The following is a 22787-nucleotide window of genomic DNA, read 5'->3' as shown; positions in this document are numbered from 1 at the left end:
GAGTGCCTGAGGCATGGGTGGGTTCAAACCCCAGCTGTGCCACTGATTTGTGTCCTTGAGCAAGTGACTTGCATCATTTTCTTTGTTACCCCAACATGGAGAGTTACCCCAACATGAGTGTCATTGGGAGCATTAAATGGAGTGATGTGAGAGGGGCATGGCACACAGAGGACACCTCACCTTTAGTTATTAAAGGTATGTGGCAATGGGGGAGCAGGACCAATTTTAGCCGTTCAACGGACTTGTACACCCATGTAATCCTCCATTTGTTCATCACAATCCTGATCTGTCCATGTCTCCATCCCTCCTCCTACCCACTGCCCACCTACCCATCCATTCCTCCACTCACACAACCAATTTCTCTACCCTTCCTTCTACCTACCCATCTATCCATTTAGATGGGTCTATCTAGTCATTAACTCACCATCTAGTCACTATCTATGTCATCTAGTCACCTATCCATCTAGTCATTAACTCACCTACCCATTCACTCATCCATTTGTATATTAACCCCATACACCTATTTATCAACCTATCCATATGGATTCCCCACTACCACCCATCTATCTGTCCATCTATCCATAGCTCTGAAAGTGAAAGTCGCTCAGTAGTGTCCGACTCTCTGTGACCCCATACAATCCATGGAATTCTCCAGGCCAGAATACTGGAGTTGGTAGCCTTTATCTTCTCCAAGGGATCTTCCCAACCCAGGGATCAAACCCAGATCTCCCACATTGCAGGCAGACTCTACCAGCTGAACCACAAGGGAAGCCCAAGAATACTAGAGTGGGTAGCCTATCCTTTCTCCAGCGGATCTTCCCAACTCAGGAATCAAACCGGGGTCTCCTGTATTGCAGGTGGATTCTTTACGAACTGAGCTATCAGGGAAGCCCATCCATAGCTCTACCTATCATTTATTATACCTACTCTTTAGTCTTCCCATTAGCTCATCCATCAACCTGCCCACTCATCCATCCACACATACCCCTAGCCATCCATCTGTCCATTTATATCCCCACTTGTTCCTCCTCTACCTATCCACTTGTCCAGCAACCCATTTGTCTGTTTATTCACCCAATCACCTATCCATCCGTCCATTTATTTCCCATCACCAACCCATGCAACATTCTACTTTGTCCGTCAGTCCATCCAAGCACTTATCCATCCTCCCATCTGTCCACTCATCTATACCCACACCCCAAACAGATTCACCCACATACATGTCTGTGGGTATTTCTGCTCCACTCAGTTTGAGAGACTGGTCAACAGTAACTGGAGACAGGCTGGCTGAGGGTGGGGGAAGAAGAGTAAAGGTGCACCCAGTGACCACCCTCCCCCTTCCAGTAACCTCCCTACCCTAAGCATATCCCTCATAGTTGGAAAGAATCAGAGCAGACAGTGAGTGGGTGGGCCCATCTGGCCAGATGGTATTTTGGCTGCACAGCCTTTACACACACACACATTGCTAGAACGCTGAACATGGACCATGCCCCACCCAACATCCCCAATCCCAAATGCAGAGTAGCCAGGCTTCCAGACATAAATTAAAAAATAAAATTAAATAAAAAGAGTTGGTCTCTTGGAGGGAGAGCTCATGCAGAGATGAAGGCAAAGGCCCCTGGGAGCCAGGACCAAGGAGGAAGAGAAAACCCTGCCCCTCCCCTCAGGATTCCCCACTCCCCAGGGGCCTCAGCCCTAAGACAGGGTCACTGACACCAGCCATCAGGCCTCCAACCCCTTTAATGTCCAGTCTCCCAACCTATTTGATATTGGCCCCAGCCCCCATTTTCCCACCAAAGCCCAAGGGAATGGTGTCCTGGGAGCCAGGGAAGGAAGGGAGTGGGTGCAGCCTGCAGGTCTTTAGCTGGCTTCTCCTGGTTCTAGGTCGGGGTCGGGGGACCCCACGCACTCCTTGCTGAGCCGCACAATTTCCTGGGACAGAACTTCCATGTCCTAAGAAACAAAGGAGCCATGAAGGGTCAGAGAAGGTGGCAGGCAATGGCACCCTAACCAAGGCTGGGTGTCATTCATCTTATCCCCTCGATTTCCAGATATGTCTAGCTTGAGACAAGAAGGTATTTGAAGAAGTCCCAGAGCTCCCAGCAGTGGGCTGGGCTCAGGAAAGGTGTGTGTGAGGGGGTGAGGGGTGCCTAGAGCCAGGGATATGGACATGGGAGTGGATCATCTGCTGTACCCCTATCCCCACCACCTTCCTGTCTACTAAACAGTGAGCTTGCTTCTCTGAGGTAGGGGCTGGACCTGTATCCTTTCTGACTTACCCTGAGATGGGAAAATAGTTGGATGGCAGGGTGGGTGAGTGGACACATAGGTGGATGCATGGGAGATCCATGGTAGGCAAATAGGTGGACAGATGAACTGTTCAGAGGACAGATGGAGGACAACAGGTGGGCAGGCAGATTGCTGAGCAGGTGGGTAAAAGTAAGACAAGGGGTGATTGATGATTAGGGGAGAGAGAGAGATATGTCAGGAAATGGATGCAAAGACATGTGCAGATGATTAGACAGGTAGCAAGGCAGATGGGCAAATAGTTGGTGGGTTGATGGGAGAGTGGCTGAATGTGTATGACTGGATGAGTGCGTGGATACAAGGACAGAAGGAAGAGTGAAAGACTAAAACTGAGAGTGAATACATTAACTGGATGATGGGAAGACGAGGGGGAAGGAGCACATGGTGAATGGGGTGGGTGAAGGGCGATCTGACAGATGACCCAGGGGCTGCATCGCTAGACAAAGGGGTAGGCTGGTAGGCCACACTTGCCTTGTGCAAATGCATATTCTTGGTCAACTGCTCTTCCAGCATGTTCTGTAGCTTCTTGTTCATCTCCCGAAGGTTCTCATCACCTGGCTTCACTAGGTCTCTCAGGACGCTGCCCAGCCCGCTGCGGTCTGTGTGGCCTGCTGCCACAGATACATCTGCAAGGACCCAAGCTAAGAACCACCCCCTTGGCCAAGATGGACAGAGACAGAACAGGAAAGAGGAAAACAGGGAGTGGGGGAGAAGAATGGGTGGAGAAACCTAATGGAGGGGCAGAGGCTTTGCCATGTGAAACCCTGGTTTCATTTACTAGCTGTGCAGCCCTGAGAAATCAGAATAAGAACTAACACATGCAAAAATGCCTATGACTGTGTGCAACACAGTCAGCTCTCAGCACGTGTCAAGTGGTATTGTTCTGATTAAGGTTTAATAAAACAGGCAGAGGAGAAGGTCTGAAAGAAAGGGACAAAAGAAACAAAGATGGGGGTGGGGGAAGGAAGAGGAGAAAGGAGGAGAGGGGAGGAAGAGCAGGGAGGAGGGAAGGACCCTAAAAAGGTTATGCATCCAGAGAATGAAAATTTCCAGAGGTGGAACCATCTAGACAGGCAGTAGGAACAGTGAGCTACAATGAAGGGGGGGGGGCGGAGATGAGGCAGAAAGAAGGGAGAGAAAGCAGGGGAAGACACACAGGGAGGAGAAAGGAAAATGGGAAGGAAAGACACTCAAGATAGGAGGGTGGAGAGATGACAGAGCCTCAGACAAGAGGGAGGAACCGAGAAGAGAGATGGGGTAGAGAGGAAGGCAGTAAGGTCCTGGCCTGCCTGGCTCCCCCCTCCACCACCTGTGGTCTTTGCAATAACTTTGGTGATTTCCATCAGAAGAGAGAGGCCACAGCTCTGGATGGCAGGGAAGGCAGGAGCAGGTGAGGGGCTGAATGAGGGGTGAGGGCTGGGGAGGGAGCACTAACCAATCCGGCTGTCCATGACGTAGGTCTCAATGATGGCACTCTTCCGGCAGAGGTCCTCTGCCATGGATGCACTGCTCACCTCCAGGTGCTTCACCTGCAGGGTGGCCCAGCCCACCTCAGACCCTAAACTGCAGCATGTTCACCCAGGAGGAGGGGCCTGGCCAGATACTGCCCCATCTCCACCCCCAACTCCTGCCACCCCAGCCTCCTTGCCAAGGCAGGCCAAGCAGGGACAAGCAAGCAGATGGCACCTTCTCCTCCAGCATCCATTTCTCCTGCTGCATCTCTGCCAGGCGCTGAAAGAGCTCAGCCACTTCCTCATCTGACAGCTCTGCTGGCCGGGGGGGCTGGGCCTGAGGGCTGCTGGATAAGGACTGCAGGGAAGAGCGGGGGAGAGGCCAGCCCAGGCTCAGCACTGTCACCCCAGATAGGATCTGGGACTGAGGAGAACCAAGCCGGGGGTGGGCTCTGCAACTGGGGCTGCAGACAAACTATAGACAAGTCTTGGCACCCTCAGAGACTCTGGATCCCCCTTTGCCTAAAGAGGCAGAGAGAAACCATCACACCAGAAACAGTATAGACTTATTGAGATCATGAAGGGAGAGCCTGGGGCCCCTGAGTTCTCCCAGTTGGCAGGAGAATCAGGGGAGAGAAGAACAAACTAAATGACACCACCAGGAAGCCCACAGGAAAATCCCAAAGGTGGGACACTTTCTGCAGGTTAATTGGGCTGGTTTCTTCTACAGGTTGATGTCATGAAAATGAGGGATCACACTCGATTCAAGAGATTTAAGGGACATAAAGCAACCAGATGCAGCAAATGTGCTCAAAATTGAATGCTGGTTTTCGTAAGACCAGCAATAAAGGACATTTTGGGACCAACTAGAGAAATCTGATTAAGGTCAAAGTACTACAGAAGATCTGTGCGTGCTCAGTTGTGTCCGACTCTTTGCAATCCCATGGAATGTAGCCCGTCAGGCTCCTCTGTCCATGGAATTCTCCAGGCAAGAATACTGGAGTGGGTAGACATTTCCTCTTCCAGGGGATCTTCCTGATCCAGGGATCAAACCCACATCACTTGAACATTTACCAATTAGGATGGGAGAGATCAGTTGGTTACTTGCAATCTCATTTGGGTTTAAAAAAATAGAGAGGGGTCTAGAAGGGTATGAACTAAGAATTTATAGTGGTGATCTCTGGATCGTAAAGATGTGATTTCCTTGAATTAAAAAAAAAATCTTTGCTGTGTTTTTTCAATTTTTCTACAATGTATGTGCATGCATGCTCAGTTGCTTCAGTCATATCCAACTCTTTGTGACCCTATGGACTATAGCCCACCAGGCTCCTCTATCCAAGGGATTCTCTAGGCAAGAATACTGGAGTGGGTTGCCGTGCCCTCCTCAAGGGGATCTTCCCAACCCAGGGATCAAACCTGGGTCTCCTGTGTCTCCTGCATTGCAGGTGGATTCTTTACCACTGAGCCACCCAGGAAGCCCCTCTACAATGTACACAAACTACTTATAGAATGATAAAAAGGTTATTTCCAAATATAAGGGTCTGGCAAGGAAGCTGACATAGACAATAATAATAAGTGATAACTATGAAATGGGGAAAAAAAGGATCTCCTACATGGATAATGCACCTACTATGAGCCACATATTTTATGGCACCAGGAAGAGTAGAATTAGCCCAGAGATGATGAAACAGGGTCAGAGAAGATAATTTGTTCATCCTCCATTTAGCAATCTGAATCCAAGTTTGTGAGCTTGAGGAAAACTTGACAAGAATATGTGTGTGCTGGGCCCAGAGTAGAAGATGGCAGCAGGGAAGGGAAAAAGGAGGACCCAGAATTTGGGTAGAAGCTGGGGCTGTATGTTCTTCCCTGCCCCTTACCCTCGCTGGAACAGTTGAGCTCTCCTTCTCCCGCAAGATCTCGCGGTAGCTGAAGGAGGAGACGCTACTGCTGTCCCCAGTCTGGGTCCGGCTTGGTGAGTTCATCTCTGAGAGAACCAACTCCTCGAGCCCTGGGCAGAGAAGGAAGAGAAATCTGAGCCCCAATCCCCCAGGGTCCCAGGGCAGGAAGAGGCAGAAATAGATTTGACAGAGATGGAGAGAGGCAAAGAGACACTCAGGCACGATGCAGACAGTAGGGTAGAGAAAAGCAGAAACAGAAAAAAGAGCTGTTTCTCTAGGCAAACACACACCAGAAGTGAAAAAAAGGTGAAGATAGGGAGAAAGACGTGATGCGGTCACAAATGGGCATAAACTGACATTTGCACTCAGACTCAAGGTACAGATAGCTGGAGAGGGCATCGGGGCACCCATATGTGCAGAGAGAAGACCCCAGACAGACAGCAAGCTAGAGCAGATGATAGAAGCTAATAGAGATGCTGGTTTAAGACACAAGTCAGAGTAGTGACACAGAGAGAAAAGATGACGATAGACTCATAGGCATACACCTAAATCTTCATCTAGTGGACAAATAGAATGTATGGCACACAGTTTGAATCTGTTTGTTGATTTGTACACCAACTTGCAACAGAAAAGAAAAGTCCTCCCTTATAAAGAGAGGTAACTTCAGGAGACTGAATGCCTCAGCGAGACAGTGATTTGGTGAGAAATACACCCGTTTTTGACAAATCACTTGAAACACAGCCACTAAACATGTGCCTCTGTTCCTGCAGCTGCTTCTGAGTGTCAGGGAGTGGGACTGACACTACAAGCCAAGGATCTCCAGCAAGAGCAGGGTGGCTGGGGAGGGACAGGCAGCAAGTTTTCTCTCACTTGTGATACAGGAAATGCACCAGAGCCATCACTGCAACTTATTTATTTAAACATAGTTTTAGGTCATTTCTTTGTTTAAAAAAAAAAGCAGTCTGAGGCAACTCAAATTTTTATCTTTTATTTTCTACCTTAAGTGGTAGAAATAATGTAGATTTTAACTGCATAATGATCACATAGTAATGCTGCTACCTGATTGTAAGTCTGTCTCCCCAGCTCAACGGGAAACTCCTGGAGGACTGAGACTTAGGGCAGGGGGGTTCCTATTAGGGACCCCAGATGTGAGTGTGAGGGCTCAGTCCATATTTACAGAATAAGAGAATGAACACAACAGACTGAGAGACACTAGGTGAGGTGTGGGAGTGTCTGAGGGGTAGTGAGGAGACAAACAGAGACAAAGACAGATGAGAGAGACTGAGGAGGGAGAGAGACAAAGGAACAGAGAGAAGAAAAGAGCAGGATGAGAAAAACAGAGAACTAGAGAGGGAAATCTGGGAGAGAAAGGCAGATAGAGAGAGATGAAATGAGGAGGCAGAGAGATAGAAACAGAAGAGACACAGCAAAAAGGAGAGAGAGCCCAGAGAGAGAATGCAGAGAGAGAGAAACAGAGGAGGGAGAGATGCAGAGAAAGGGTAAAAGACAAAGTTCAAGAGGGACAGAAGACACAGGAGTGCCCTACAGAATAAAGTACAGGAAGCAGCCCCAGCCTTCAGGCCCAGGCTCTGCCTCCCCACACCTCAGCCTCCCCTGCGCTCTGGGCCCTTCACCTGAGCGGCTCTTGCTGTTTGTGAGGATGTCTTGCAGCCGCTCCTGCAGCTTATCTGCCCGTTTCCGCTCTAGGTGCAGCTGCCGTTTGAGGTCCTTGAGCTGTGGGGAAAGGGGGAAAGAGGGGGGCTGAGGCCTGGTGGGCCCACAGGTGGGGGTACCACAGCACAGGAGTGGGCCATGCGTGAACACCTCCCAAGCATGTGCTGTCATACCGCAGCACTGCCCTTCTTTTCCAGGATTCGCTGCCCATCCACTGTGTCCTTCACTTCCTGTGGGGGAGAGACAGCATGGCTGTGGGCGCCAGCATGGCCGCCTGTAGTGTGCTCCCTCCCTGCCCCACTACTGCATGCTGAGGCCCAGGGTGTTTCAAGGGCTCAGGAGGGACCAGGGACCTGCTTCAGGCTGTTGATGGTCTTCAGGTGACAGTCCCGCTCCTCCTGGGCCTGTCGGAGCTGCTCCTGCACACCCTGTAGCTCCTCCTCCTTGCTCTGCAAAGCAGAGGGCAGCTCAGGCCAAGGCCTGGGAAACCTCCATCCTCCCACTAGAGAGGAATGCCATCATACAATAGGCACCTTCAGCTCACTGGCGTGCTGCTCCCGACACTGCCTGAGGGCTTCCTCTTGTTCCTGCTGCTGCTGCTGCAGAGATTCCTACAAGACAAGTCCCAGGTCTGACCACAGACCCCAAGAGAACATCACGCCCAGTGAAGAGGGTAAGGGATTGCAGTGGGCCCCTGGATGTGCAGAGAAGATACTCCCACAGGGAACACTGGATGCAGAAGTGTCACATCGAGGACCAACATCTGCATTTACATCTTATTTAATAAAACATAACATAGCACTACTGCACGCCAGGAATGTTGTGCGTGCTAAGTCGCTTCAGTCGTGTCCAACTCTTTGTAACCCCATGGACTCTAGCCCACCTGGCTACTCTGTCCATGGGATTCTCCTGGAAAGAATACTGGAGTAGGTTGCCATTTCCTCCTCCAGGGGATCTTCCTGACTCAAGGATCAAACCCACATCTTTTTCGTCTCCTGCACTGGCAGGCAAGTTTTTTACCATTAGCGCCACCTGGGACTTTATACATATTACCTACCTCATTTTATAGAACCCTCCCATAGTACCTAGACAGCAAGTACTATCGTTATCATTTTTTTATGGATGTTGAAAACTGGCCACAGAGAAGTAAATAACTTGTCCAAGGCCACACAGCTATAATATAAAGCAGCCTAGCCAGGATTCAAACCCAGGCAAACAACTGGCTCCAGCATGTATGTTCTTCACTGCCATGTAACACAGCCTCTTACGTACTACCATCAGTTTTCCAGAAAATGGTAGTAAAAGTTCTGCTTGGAACAAAAGTAGAATGATTGTATTACAATAAATTCCTGACAGAAGTACAGTGTAAGAAGGAAGAGGTGCCTTTTCAAATTTGCACAGCTGACATTCTGCCCTACTGATTGATGACCATGCCCCAGTCCCCTCGAGAGGGGTGCCGCTGACCCAGGGAGTGCGGTGAGGATGCTCAAGTCCAGAGCATCTCAGAAACTTCCAGGGCCTGACCACTCCTGGTCCCCTGGTTTGCCATGGGTACCCTCCCAACCAGCCTCTGAGCATCCCCAGGCACCAACTCACCTCAGCCTCCTTCAAGCGCCGTTCAAACCAGCCCTTGGCTCCATCCATAGAGTGTACCTGAGCTTGAAGTTCTTCTACCGTCTGCTGAAGAGTCTCCAGTTCCCGCGTTCGAGCCTGTGAGAGAGCCAGCCACCATGGGCCAAGTGGAGAAGTGGGAACCTCACCCATGCCACCCTCTGACCCATCAGCAGTGCTTCGCTCCCCAGGTTTTAGAGACAGAAGGGCACCATCACCTACCCACTCACCTTCTCCTCACGGATCTGCCCACGCAGCTCCTCCTCCTGCCGCTTCTTGTCTTCGTGCAGCTCACGGAGCTCACGCTCGTAGCGGGCCCGCACTCCCAGCACCTCCTTCTCATGCCGTAGTCGCACTGCTCCCAGCTCTTCCTTGTGCTGGGATTTCTCCTGCAGTGTCTCCATGGCCAGCTCATCCAACATGGCCTTCCGCTTCTCAGCACTCTGGTGGCCAGGCAGGAGGACGCCAGTCAACCTCCTCTCCAAAACCAAACAAGGGCAAAGGAACAAGCCAAAGTGCACCTCTTCCCCAGCCTCACTGACCAGGCTAAGCCACCCACCCCTCCTCATAGAACTGGCTACTTTCTGCCCCCTCCCATTCCCTTGGGTTGGCCCACATCACCTGTGCCCCTGCAGTCTGGGCTACCCCCTCAGTGTTGCCCACCTTCCGAGCCTCCTGTAGTTCCTGGATCAATTGCTCCTTCTCCTGCCCAAGTTCCTGGAGTTGTTCCAGCAGCCGACTATTGGCCCGCGATGACTCCTAATGCAGAGACAAAGGGAGTGAGTTTGATAAAGAGCCCCCAGGAGGTGCTGGTCATCCAGGACACATCTGGTCAAGTGAGTGATGGTCTCTCCATTTCTAGATTAGAAACATGCAGAGATCCCTAGCTGCTCCTCAGCATTTATTCTCCCACCATTAATTCTCCCACCATTATTCTGGTTTCTATTATGGAATCAGATTGGCTATCCTAACTAACTGAAGAGGCTCAATCTCGAGTGAAATGACTTGGCCTGGGACACATAGGTGCTAATAAGCTCGGCGGTCATACTGGAACCCAGGTCTGTCTGACTCCATGGTCTTCCCACCGCACCCCATGGGAAGTTCCACTGAGCCAGAACTAGGGAACTAGGGGGAGACAGGTGCAAGCCAGAGGTGTCACCTGGAGCTGGCAGTTCAGGTCATCTTTCTGTCCCATGAGGTCCTCATACTGAGTCTGCCGCTGCTGCAACTCAGCTGTCAGTCCAGCAGTTTGTTCCCGGAGCATATTCAGTTCTTGGGTCTTTGCTGTTTGGATCTGGAGAGAATGGTGGTAATGAGAGTGGAGTGAAAGAGGCCCCAGGGGCCAGTCGCGAGATGTTCCCAAGGAGACAGGGAGAGAGGTGAAAAGACAGCCAGGAGGAGAGAGAGAATTTCAAAGAGAAAATCAATCAAAGTGATCAAGAGGGGATTGGACAAATGTGGTATATTCATACAATGAAATAGTACACAGAGATAGCAGAACAGATTAGTGCTACATATGGATAAACCTCACAGATAGAATGCTTCAAGAAAGAGGCCAGACATAAGATTGGGTGTCTGATTCCATTTACATGAAGTTGAAGAACAAACAAAACTAATCTATGTTGCTAAAGGTCAGAGAAGTGCTTACTTCTGGGAAGTACTGACTGAAAAGAGGTAATAGGGGCCTCTGGGATGCTGAAAATGCTCTATATCTTCCTCTGGGTGCTGGTTACACGGAGATAGAGAAATATACACACAGGGACAATTCACTGAGTGTACACTTAAGATTAGTACACTTCTTGGCTTTTTACCAATGAGAAACTAGAATGTAAGAAAAGCAGAGATGGGGGACCAGAGAGAAGAGGGGTGGAAGTCGAGAGAAAGAAGCTGAGAATGAAATAAAAGCAGAGGCAGGAGAACAGCATGAAGTCCAGGCGACCCTACCCCAATGTGGATCACAAGCAGAGGGAGATGGGGGAACTAGGGAGGGATCAGCATGGGCTCCCATGTGTCCTGTACCTGCTCCAGGGCAGCCAGGCTAGTTCTCAGAGCATTATTCTCAGTCAAAAGTCCTTCCACTTGTTCCTGCGCATCTGCACTCTGAAGGGACACCTGGCCCCACCCCACAACAAGTGAGAGTGGGTCCAGAACCAGAAGACAGGACCTACCCGCAGCCAAGAAAGAAAGGACACACATACACACACCCACAAGAACCGCGACCAGGGGGAGCAGGACCCTTGGGGCCTTGCCTGCCTGCACAATACCCACTGAACCTGCCCTCACCCCCACCTCCCCAAGCCCGCTCAGTACAATATACCTGATCCTGTAGGGCTCGCAGAGCTGCTGCATGCTCCAGGCGCTCCCCTTGCCGCTGATCTCTCAGCTCTGCCAAGCTCTGTGGGGACCAGGTCAGGGGAGTCCATTCCAGACCTCAGCCTCCCCTGGGGTACGTATCATACAGACCTCCTCTATGGAAGGGGGAAGCATGTTGCCAGCACTTGAGGGTCTGGGGCTACCCAGCTATCAGCGATCTCAGGCTCACCCACACTCTAGGTCATTATCCCCGGGGGCTTCACACACCCCTGTATACATCCCAGTCCTAAGCACCTCAGAAAACACCTACAGTCCTAGGGAATCTCAAATTCACTCAGCCCCCAACCATGCGAGGTCTCACGTTGACCCGAAGTCCAGCACAGGGGCATCAGGATTCTCAGACACACTCAACTCCCAGGGACTACAGCTTCACCCAGACTCCTGACTCCAACCCCAAGGGGTTTTAGACACAAGCAACTCCCATGTCCCTAGTCCCCAAGAGTCTCTGACCCACCCAAACTCACAGCCCCATAGCCTTCAGGTTTCAAACTGATACAACTGCATAGTTTCCAGCTCCTGGTGAGGTCTCAGACTGACACCTCACCTGCCACTCCTGCCCCCAGTCTCTGGGGATCTTCAGATCCTGCTAACTGAAGACCCAGCTTTATCTAGACTTCTGTCCCCAGCTCTGAGGGGCCTTAGACCCACAGCAACTATATCCCCCAGTCCAAGGGACCTCAGACACATTCACTCTAAAGGGAAGCCTAGAGACTTTAAAGTCACCCAGCCCCCCACCCTTAGGAGCCTCAAACCACCCCAGACTTTTGCTCCAATCTCTGGATGTCTCAGACTCACCAGTTTTTTTATCCACAATCCCCAGGATTCTCAGGACCACCCAGATCCCATGATCCAAATTCCTAGGTGTCTCAAGACCCAAACCAGATCCCAAGCTCTGAGGGTTTCAAATGCACTCAGCCTCCAGGCCCAGCTGGGTCCATAGTTCTAAAAGTTACCCAGCCTCCGGAGAGTTCAGACTCACTCCAACTCCTGGTCCCAGTCGAGTGACCACAGATTTCTTCAGATTCCTATCTCTAATACCCCAGCAATTCAGATTCATCTACACTTGTGGCACACAGGCCCCCAGTCCTCAGCCCCTCTGAGATTTTTGATTCATGCAGAGTCCTAGCCCAACCCCTAGGGCTCTCAGGGTTCCCCAGTTTCCACTTTCTTAGCTCCTAAGGGGTCCAAGACCCATTCAGTCCTTATATTTCTAACACAGGAACTATCAGACTCCCCAGCTAGCCTCCGTGGACCTCAGAGTTCCCCAGACTTGCAGCCCCATCCCTGTCCCAGTGATCTCAGAAACCAGCCCCTCACCTGATTGGCAGCCTCGAGTTCCTGCTGCAGCTTTTGAGTTCGAGCCAACTGGGCTTTGAGATCAGCCTCCTTCCGCTGTTGTAACTCCTCAATCTTGTTCCTGGGGGTGATTGGTGGAAGTGGGGGCACACTGATCACAGCCCGAGGCCCAGTCTCCCAGTTTGGCCCCAGGATCTTCGGTTAATCATGCTGGGCACTGCCATATTATCCACCAATATCCCCAACCCTGGTAGTTACCGGCTGTCATTGAATAGTGTCTCCTTTTCTGTCTGCAGACGGCAAAAACTTGGCACAGAAAGATAGATGTATATGGATCAGTTCCACTAGTCAAGCTCCTCCCTAGTCCCCCCAAACCCCTCCCCCCCAGCTCTGGAAAAAAGAAATTTACCTTTCTTGTTTCTTTTTCAGTTTCTCGGAGAGCTGGGGTTGGGGAAGGGGTTACAGACAAGTGATAACGATGAGAATAATATTAATAAAGACAAAAATTAATTTCATGTTTACAGACACTTTCCACTAAGGCCCTTCTGGACTGGGATTTACTTACGTTACTTCACGGAATCCTCAAAACTGTCCTGAGAAGTGAACACTACTGGCTTTACAAATGGGGAAATGGAGTCTCAGAAGGGTTAAGTAATTTGGTTGGGCAGCTGGTCGGCAGCAAAAATGTGACCTGTACCCAGCTCCTTTGGCTCCAAAGCCCAACATATGCCCCCAATCTATTAACTGATGGCCACATCATAGAATGGCTAGGCTGGGAGTCCTGGAAAGCAGGATCATAATTAGCTGCCTCACCACTGGGTCTCAAGTTCCTAAGAGCCAGCAGTCTATAAATGCTTGGATGGATGGACGGATAGATGGATGGACAGATGAATGAACAAGCAGAGCTGGGAGGACATAGAAGGATGGGATGGGACCTGCCAAGCACAAGACACAGAGGGACATTAGCCCATATCATATTGAAAGCATATCTGTGACATAAATGTGTGTCTTTGCATTTCACAGATGATGAAATTGGGCTTTGAGAAGATACTCTGCCCCTCTATCCTACTAACGGAAGCACGGCAGGTGGGGAGTGGGTGAGGGCAAAGTCCAGGGAAAGCTTAGCAGCCCCACCTTAGCAAGTTCTTCCTGCAGCCTGGATGTTTCAGCCTGCTTCAAGGTCTGCCAGAATGGATGAGGGAGGGAATTGTTATCAGCAAGGCAGGAGGTAGGACCTGTGCCTTTCCCTGCCCTCCTAATCCATCAGCCCACAAGACAGTGATGTCACAGATATCACCAGGCAGAGCTAGGGCATCCACTTGCCTTCTGGCACCCCAGCCCCAACAGACCCAGATTCACCTCCAAGCCTTGCAGTTGCTCCCAGAGCAATCTCTTTTCTTCCTTCTCCATTTCCCATTTCAGCTCCACTTCTGCCAATGGCATGGGGGCCATGATAGGGGAAGTTGAGACCCCTGGGGGGTCCCCTTCACCCTCACAGGCAGCTGGGGACCTGCCAGCCTCTTTCCCATAGCGCTCCTGCAGGGCTAGTGGGCAAAACAGACATATGATGGATGAGGCAGTCTTTGAAGACCCCCGACTCACCTCAAATAGAGGGAGAACCGGCTTTCAACCCCTTAGGTAGCAGAAACCCTGCTCCAATGGTCACAAGCCTACAAAATCAAGGTTCAGCCCCCACTTCTCACAAATCTTTTAAGCCCCACTAACCACAGAAATCCTATCTACCATCAAATCAGCCCAAGTTAGTTTCCCAAGATCCAATTCCATCCTAAAGCCCCACCCAGTCTTCCAAGGTGATGGTGATACCCACCCTCCTCCACTTACAGCTGAATCCTTCTACAACCTCTAACCCCAGCCACATTCTACAAAGTCTCCCTCCTGATCACAAACCTACCACCCACCACCCCACAAGCCCAAGCTGCTCTCCAAAAGTCCACATATCAGGACACTCCCACACTCGATGAAGCTTTCTTTCAGCTTTCATCCCAGACCCCACTGACAACTTGGGCTCAGAATCTTCCTAATGCTCCTTCCTTCCCTTTCTCCATTTAGCAAACATCTCCTTTCTGATGTTCAACCTGCTAATCTATAACACCTGCTAGGTATCAGGTGCTGAGCTAAACTCAGAAAGATTATCACCTCTTATCTCTATTACAATTTTCCAGGTGCATGCACTTGGTAGATGACAAAGCTTTGGCTCAGAGAGGTGAAATGGCTCGTCCAAAGTCATACACTGGTTCATGGCAGGGCCAAGCCTGATTCTGAAGCCTGTCCCTTCTCTGAGGGAAGACAACACCTAACTCAAGCCCCAAGGTCCCCACATTACCAGCAGGGTGTCCACACACCTGCCACGTTCTTCTGCAAGGCTGTGTTCTCCGCCTGCAGTCTCAGTAGCTCCCCATCCACAAGGCTCCCAGCTTGGGCAGCCCCTGCCCTGGCAGCCCCAGCCTTCAGTTGCTGGTTCTCCCGCTCCAGCTGTTCCATCTGGCTGCAGAGCTGAGCAGGGGACAGGTGAGGTGGCAGAAAAGCAAAGAATCAGAACAGCATTAGCTGAAATATACACAGCACTTGGTCCATGTACTTTACAATTCATTTAGTTCCCATAACACCCTTGTGATGTAGAGGCACAGATGTTAAACAACCTCAAATTCACACAGCTGTGAAGTGAAAGAGTAACAGAAGATTTGAGAATACTGAGAACAATTTTCCACCTGCTCACGCCCAACCTCACAGTCACAATTCAAGACCTCAGGCTCCTCTACAAGTTGCTGGTCCCAGATGTCAACATCATGGCTGACCCCACTGCCAGCCCTCTTCTGTGGAGCAGTCTGCATCTGGGAGCCAAGGCACCACAGACAGCTTTCAGAGCATTTCCAGGGTCAGTATTGCCCACAGCTCCCTATCATTAGCCCTGGGAGAGCTCATGGAGAAGAATACAATGCAAATCAAACTAAGCCAGCCCCCTGTTCAACAGGACAGTAGACCTGACAGGATCCTTTGTCTCCACTTTCAGATGAGAATACTGAGACCTAGAGAGAATTTTTATTGACTGGCTTCTTTTCTACCCAGAACACCATTCCTTTCATCCAGTTCTTCATATGACTGGCTTTTTTGCAACCACCAGTGCTCTTCTAAAACGTCACCTTTCAAGTAATATTCCCCAACACAGAAACTATAATACTTGCTAGCATGGCGTTTTGTTCACTTTTTTCTTACTTAGCACAAACTGCAATTAAATTTACCTAATATGATTTTAATTTCTTACATCTCTGAAAAATTTTGGATCATAAATTGTGATTCACAATTAAATTTTATTTCATAACATAGGGTCACAAGTACAGATTCCAAAGCCAGACAGCTTGCATGTGAATTTCCACTCTGCATTTGATCTTGGCATAAGTTTTTTCATCTCTCTGGGACTCAGTTTTCCTGATAGTAATGATATCTCATCGTTTCGCCAAGAGAATTAAACCAGTGAATAATGTAAAGCACAACAAATAGGACCTACTTGTTTAGTCGTGTCTGACTCTTTGCGACCCCATGGACTGTAGCCCGCCAGGTTCCTCCATCCATGGGATTCTCCAGGCAAGAATACCGGAGTGGGTTGCCATTCCCTTCTCCAAGGGATCTTCCCGACTCAGGGATTAAACCCAGGTCTCCTGCATTGCAGGCAGATTCTTTACTGTCTGAGCCACCAGGCAAGTCCATAAATAGGACCTGGTGGTGGTTTAGTCGCTAAGTCATGTCCGACTCTTGCGACCCCATGGACTGCAGCCCGCCAGGCTCCTCTGTCCATGGGATTCTCCAGGCAAGAATACTGGAGTGGTTAGCCATTTCCTTCTCCAGGGGATCTTCCTGACCCAGGAATCAAACCCAGGTCTCCTGCATTGCAGGCAGATTCTTTACCAACTGAGCTACAAGGGAAGCCCAAATAGGACCTGGCACACAGTAAATTCAATCTGTCAGCTATGAGTGCTATTATTTGTCTACTATATTATCATCTTTTCTCCCATTCCACTCCCAGAAATATAAGCTACTCAAGAAGGAGGACTATTCTGTACAACTATTTCCAGAACACAGAGCACACAGTGGGGGCTCAGTAACTATTTGTTGAAGGAACAACTGAGCTGAAATATCTTGGTAAATAAGTGGCAGAGACAGGCCTTGAACTCAGGCCTCCCTATGAGCACTTATAGCTTCTAGGAGGAGGAGGGAGGTGTGAAGGAGGTCCTATACTTGGCCCAGTGCCTAGCTCAGGGCAGGTGCCAGGAAACACGAGCTGGATTTATGGAGGAATAACTGCCCCACCTCACCCAGCAAGAACCATGATACCATTGAGGCTGGAGGAAGGAAGCAGTGAAAAGTGAGGCAATGATATCAGCTGTTATGTGAGCACCAGGAGTTCTGAATTTTGGGGGGCAAGGACCCACTGGGAGGTATTGTGGAAAGGAGCAATGTGGTAGGACCTGCAGGTCAGAACACTTTTCAGATCAGGCCTGGTACAAGAAGCTGGAAGTGAGGAGACAGCAAGGAGACTGTGGGAATAGAGCAGGTAATAGGTGGTAAGGGCTAAAGGCAGGGCAAGTCCATAGGATAGATATAAACCTTTTAAATAGTCAAGAAATATTTTAGAGGGAAAATGAACTAATAAAAGAGTATTATCAGCAGCTAACACCTACATAAGCTGATACTATGTGCAAGACTGTTCTAAGTGGTTTGCAAACATTAATTGATTCAGTTTGCACAAAAGCCCTGCCAGGCAGGTACTGTCATTATCAGCTTTTCCATTTTAACATCTGGGAACCAAGAAACAGGGAGTTTAAGTGAATTGTTCAAGGTTACAGTTAGTAAAAGGCAGAGCCGAGAGTTTAATCGAGGCCTTCTGGATCTTTACTATTACTTACTAAACTGCCTCTGGTATCGTACCTGCATATCTGCATACTCCATACTGCGTACCTGCATACAAACATACTTTGCTTTGTTTTCTTTTTTGAAGTCTCGAGACCTACATTCTCAGGTAGAACCTTGGAAATACCTATTTTGTTGCCATGACACTTCTCCCCTTAAAAGACACTAAAAACTTAGAAGAGAAAAGGGAAGCGGCTTAAACATCTTTCCATCCCATACTAAGCATAAGAATTTTACCTAAGACTCCCCAATAACCTGGGGCTGCATAGCACCAGCCCCAAAATATACACCAGGAAACTTGAAGCTCAAAGAAAATGAGTAACCTGGTCAAGAACCAGCTGACATTAAGGCTTGCGGCCTTCTAATCCCAGCAGTGAGTGGTCCCATCTGTCAAACCACTGCCCCCCAACAGTTCCAGGCCGTGTTTCAGCACCATGGACAGTGAGTCAGGGCCAGCCTCTGTCCAACCACCCTCAGCAGCCCTCCAGCCACAGCCCATGTAGTCCCTACCCCTTTGCGCCCCCCTCAATTATCCAGGGCACCAGCACCTTGCTGAACTCGGCCATAAGCGTGCTGTTCTGCAAGCGGAAGTCCTCCTCCTGGCTATGCAGCTTTGCCTGAAGCATCTCATTTTCACTCAGCAGCCCCTCGACTTCCTGCAGTGGCAGATGTAAGCCAGGTCTCCAACAGGGGTAGAAAGGATGGGGCAATAGGGCAAAGAAACAGAAATGGAGAAAATGACATTGAGGGGAGAACAGAGGGTACAGAGAATGAGATGGGTGAAATCAGGAGATACAAGGGGAAAGAGAGATATAAGGAAGAATAAAAGAGGAGATATGGAGGGAGAGAAAGACAGGAGAGAGAATGAGAGGAAAAGAGGGGTATATAGAAATTGGGGAGAAAGGAAACAGAGAGATGGGGAAAGGAGGTTAGGAGGAAGGAGAGAGGGATGGGGAGGGGGAGAGAGAGAAAAAGAAGAGGTTGGACGATGGAGAGATAGGAACAAAGAGATCAACAGAGGGAGAATGGAACAGAGAGAGGGGGTCAGGGAAAGAAATGAACCAGGAAAAGAGAGAGGAACAGGGGAGTAAGGAAAAAGGAGTCAAGAGAGGCAAAGAAAGGGAAAGAAGAAATGAAACAATGGCAGAGATAGGAACAGGCGGGGGAAAGACAAAGAGAACGTTGGAGAGAGAAACAAGAATCCAAGACCAGGAAGACAGAGACAGAGAGAGGCTCAGAGAGGAGGATAAAGAAAAAGGGAGAAAGACAGAGAGAGAGAGACAAAACAGGAACACAAAAGACAAACACAAAAACACATAGCTGGGAGGTAGTCACAGATGCAAGTGCACACACAGAGAAAGAAAGGCCAGTACAAGGAGATCCCAGCATACCGAAATATCCCCTCTAAGGCAGTCTACCAGACACATTTACCCGCCAGGGGTCCCCTTACCTGAGCTTTCTTGCTCTTGCTCAGTGCCTAAAGGTGAGGGGGATGGGAAGAGAGATAAGGTGAACAGAGATGGACTCCCTCACTAGGGTATGGAGAGATTGTGGCAAATGTCAAGGGGACACAATGATAACAGGGGTTGAGGGATGGGGGTGTCTATAACCACAGAACTCACACAACAATTTATAGCCCAAAGGAATGGAGTTGAGTGAGTGAGGAGCACCCTGCTTACACCCTTTCCTCTAAGCTCTTGAGCTTGTCACAGGTCATAGTATTTAACCCTTCACAGGCTGGATCTCTGGGCTCAGAAATTATGGCTTCATTGCTACATCTGTCCAAACATATCTATGTGGATCCCTCCAAAGAACCATGGAAACTGCTGTTCCTCTGCTGGGCAGCTGAAGACACTGCCAGTTTGGGAAATCAGCACCCTATCAGACAGAAGCCCAGCTTTCTGGCTGCCAGACTTTCTGCATTCTGTATTCCTTCATCTAGCAAATATTCGTGGAGCATATATTATGTATAACATTGTGCTATGCTTGGGGACAGAGCAGTGAAGAAAGAGACAAAGGAGGGCCTTGAATGCCTTAAGGGGCCATGACAGGTTATATGCTATCTCACCTTCAAAGGATCTGAGAGGTAGGTTTAGTCTCACTTTACCAACAGGACCAGGACGGGGTGGGGACTAGGAGCACAAGGCAGGAATGTGAGTAAAGGACAGAAGGCAGAGTCAAGGTGACTTACTGATGGATTTGACTATTTTGAATAAGTAGTTGAAATTAAAAATTAATTAAGTGATTAAAATTAATCAATAAATTAAACAAAATTAGATAAAATTACCAAACAAAGGAGACTTCCATGAGAAATTTCTGAATGACTAATGACAACATGTAACGTTAGGTTACATGCAGGTTCACTGCAGGTGCTCATTGGACAAATGAATGAGTCAGATGGCTACAGGGAAACTTGGGTGAGTGAGTAGGTAGGAGGAGGTACCTTCTGAGCTTTGCTGAACTCCTTATCCAGGTAGGCAACCTTCTGTCGAAGACTGGTGAGTTCTGGTGTGGGGAAAGCAGGGAATCTCAGCTTCAGTTAGTGGTAAGGAGCTGAAAGGTCTTTCTGCCAGGCCTCTGAGGTATTTTCCCCCTTAGCCTCTGTCCCCCAGAGCCACCCCCATCTAATGAGACCCTCCTGGCTCACCAACACCATTCTTGCGTAGTTCATCTGAAAGCTGGTAGTTGTTTGTCCGGAGTTCTAGTAGCTGAGCCTGAGAGGGAAGCAGGGAGGGAAATGACCTGGCGGGAATGTGCCCCCTACCCTCATGAGGAGGGAACCAACCCTCTGAGCCCCAGAGACCCTGTTGCTCTTCTTGTGCCTTTTGAGTCACTCTTAAGACCTGTGCCTGCTGCATCCCAAATGAGTCCAGCTGCTCAGCCCCTGTCCCACCTTCATCAGTTCTACTTATGACCACGGCCAGCTTTGCCCATCTCCCTGCTGCCTCCACCTCTCCCCTTTCAGTCCAACTATGACCCCAGGCGATGCCACAGTGCTGACCCAGTCCGTCTCTTGTTTCTGTGTGTTCCACGGCTCTCCGTGCCTACAGGATGAAGTCGGCCTCCTCACCCTGGCTGGCCTCATCACACACTAAACACTTTGCAGTCTTCCATCAGAGGTGCTGTCTATTCTCTTGGCCCGAGTAGGGGGCGGGAGACTACCTTCTTCCCTCTTTCCCAAGGGAAGAGGGCTTGGTATTATGACCAATTTCACTGAGTAAAAAGGGGCTGCCCGGGGTCCCCACAAGCAAGGCTCTCAAAATGTCCAGATCCCTTTCAAGAATCGAGGACAAGTGAAGTATGGGCCATTCCATACTTCAGGGCACTGAGGTCAGTTCTTCCCAGAACGACCATCCCTTACAGCACCAGGACCTTTCCCTCTCTCCCATGGCACCAGACTCCATCCCTGGGTGGTCTGCTAAAGGGGAGAGGGCTTGGGCCCTATACAACCTTTCCTGCCCCTGTCCACTCCTGGATCCTCTCCTCCTGATCCAATGAGAACACCCCTGGCACCCACTTAAGAGTCTCTATCCATCAGAATCCAATGGTTCTCCCTTCACTCATGACTAATGGAATCAATCTTCCTCACTGAAGGGTCCCCTACACCCCTCAAGATCTCCCCAGTCATGATCCAATGAGATGAACCTATACCCTTCAGGGTTTTTCCCCCACAAGGCCTTGGATGGGTTAGGTGGATGACCCTTATTCACATGGAATAACCCTTATGCACAAGTTACAAGAGCCTTCCCCTTTTATGGTCCAATTATCTTGCCCTTCCACCCTCAGGGTCCTTCACACAGTGACAACTGGTTTCCTTCGTTCAAGGACGAATGGATTATCCCTCTTCACTTGGAGTTCCTCCTGTCCTCCCACAGACCCTACACAGGGTTTCCCCCCTTGAGTCTACCCACGCACAAAATCCAATGATCTTCCCCAGTAAGGAACTATGTCAACAAGGGCCCCCTTTGGCCTTTCATCCCATCTCAGAGTCCCACCAAAAGAATCAAGTGGTCAGAATACTCAGTCAGGGTACCTTCCCAGAGCCCGGTGATCTCCTCTCCACGCGGTCCAGGGGTATCACTCTTTCACCTCCTCTGGTTCTCTCTCCAACAAGGATTAATGGTATTACCCATTCAGGGCCTTCATCACCCCAGCCCTAATGGGATCACCCCTAATCATCCAATGGTACCACCCCTTGCACAGAAGCTCCACCTCCCAGGAACAATGACAACATGTGGGGTCTTTCCCCAGTGCCCTGGCATAGTGGTATCTCCCACAAAAATGTCTACCTCCCACAAGTAATGGTATTGCCCTCTCCAGGGCTCCCCCCACCATGACGCAAACAACTCAACGCCCGCTTCCTTCCTCTCCAGGCAAAATGGTTTCGCCTTCTCAGGATCTCCTTCCCTCAAAGCTCAGCAATATCATCGCCCACCTAGGGTGTCTCCCACACGAGCCCAAAGGTCTCGTCCCCTCCAGGTCTCAGTAAGGTATCACCCACGCTAGAACTCTTTCTTCCACCCACAAGACTAACAGAATCCAACCGCTGAGAGCCCAACAGTTTCTCGGAATCCAGTAGTCTCACCACTCGGAACCTCAGTTTCCCTTCTCCAAAACCCTTAGACTCAAGGTCCATCCCAACCAACCCCTGCTCAAAGCCGGTGGCACAATCTCTCTCTTCCCCGCACCCCCATCGCCTAGCCTGCTGGTCTTTTCCCCGCCGAGCGGTACCTGCATCCGCTGAAACTCCTCTTCAGACAGAGCTTGCGCCATGTTCCTCCCCCCCACCCCCCCAACAGCTTTCTGCGCCGACGCGGTTTGTCTCTCCTGTCAGTAGAATTGGGTCGGACCAAACCACCGGGCAGGAATAGAGGGGGAGGAGTCTACTCCGGAAGTTCAGCGTTTTGGAAACCGAGACAAGAGAAAAAAAAAAAAAAACTGGCCGGTTAAGTGAATTGCAGTTTAGTATTTTACCAGAATCCAGGTCATTAGATCTGGCTTTTGAGCTATCATTAGGCTACTCATTGTGATGCGACACTGTGACATTCCTGTGTCATGGGACTCGTCGCTAGGGAAGTGTTTGCCGACCGAAAATCGCGCTTCCGCGGTACCCCTTTAAGGAAGATGGTCGGTTTTACAGTGGAAATGAAAGCGGAAGCTGTGCGCATGTTTTGTTCCGGCCCTCCTCCGGGTGACCCGAAAACGGGAATCCCGTCTCTCGTGAAGCCCTTGGCGTGTTTTTTGTTTGTTT

At 49.9% G+C, this 22787-nt stretch overlaps 1 protein-coding gene across 4 annotated transcripts; it reads right to left on the bottom strand.

The window, feature by feature from the left end:
* Positions 1-1402: 1402 nt before the first annotated feature.
* GRIPAP1 (GRIP1 associated protein 1) lies at positions 1403-22553 on the bottom strand. Of its 4 annotated transcripts, XM_043896503.1 has the most exons (26): positions 22268-22537; positions 20184-20250; positions 19980-20041; positions 18987-19013; positions 18085-18192; positions 14974-15124; positions 13970-14154; positions 13745-13792; positions 13020-13051; positions 12869-12916; positions 12632-12731; positions 11259-11336; positions 10961-11053; positions 10101-10235; positions 9605-9700; positions 9172-9384; positions 8927-9040; positions 7864-7941; positions 7684-7779; positions 7504-7560; positions 7291-7390; positions 5636-5766; positions 3994-4116; positions 3743-3836; positions 2779-2933; positions 1403-1953 (listed from the first exon to the last, which is right to left on the bottom strand). In XM_043896503.1, the coding sequence occupies exons 1-26, from the start codon at positions 22307-22309 to the stop codon at positions 1861-1863; spliced, it is 2526 nt and encodes an 841-aa protein (XP_043752438.1). In that variant the 5' UTR covers positions 22310-22537; the 3' UTR covers positions 1403-1860. The 4 variants fall into 4 exon arrangements, with proteins under 4 accessions (XP_043752438.1, XP_043752441.1, XP_043752440.1 ...); XM_043896506.1 differs by lacking the exon at positions 13020-13051 and having other exon boundaries at positions 12869-12900; XM_043896505.1 differs by lacking the exon at positions 13745-13792.
* Between the last annotated feature and the right edge of the window lie 234 nt (positions 22554-22787).

Source organism: Cervus elaphus, chromosome X, assembly GCF_910594005.1.
Source record: "Cervus elaphus chromosome X, mCerEla1.1, whole genome shotgun sequence".
Classification (NCBI taxonomy): domain Eukaryota; kingdom Metazoa; phylum Chordata; class Mammalia; order Artiodactyla; family Cervidae; genus Cervus; species Cervus elaphus.
The sequence above is the reverse complement of the archived record's forward strand: the minus strand, read 5'-3'. Positions and strand labels throughout refer to the sequence as shown.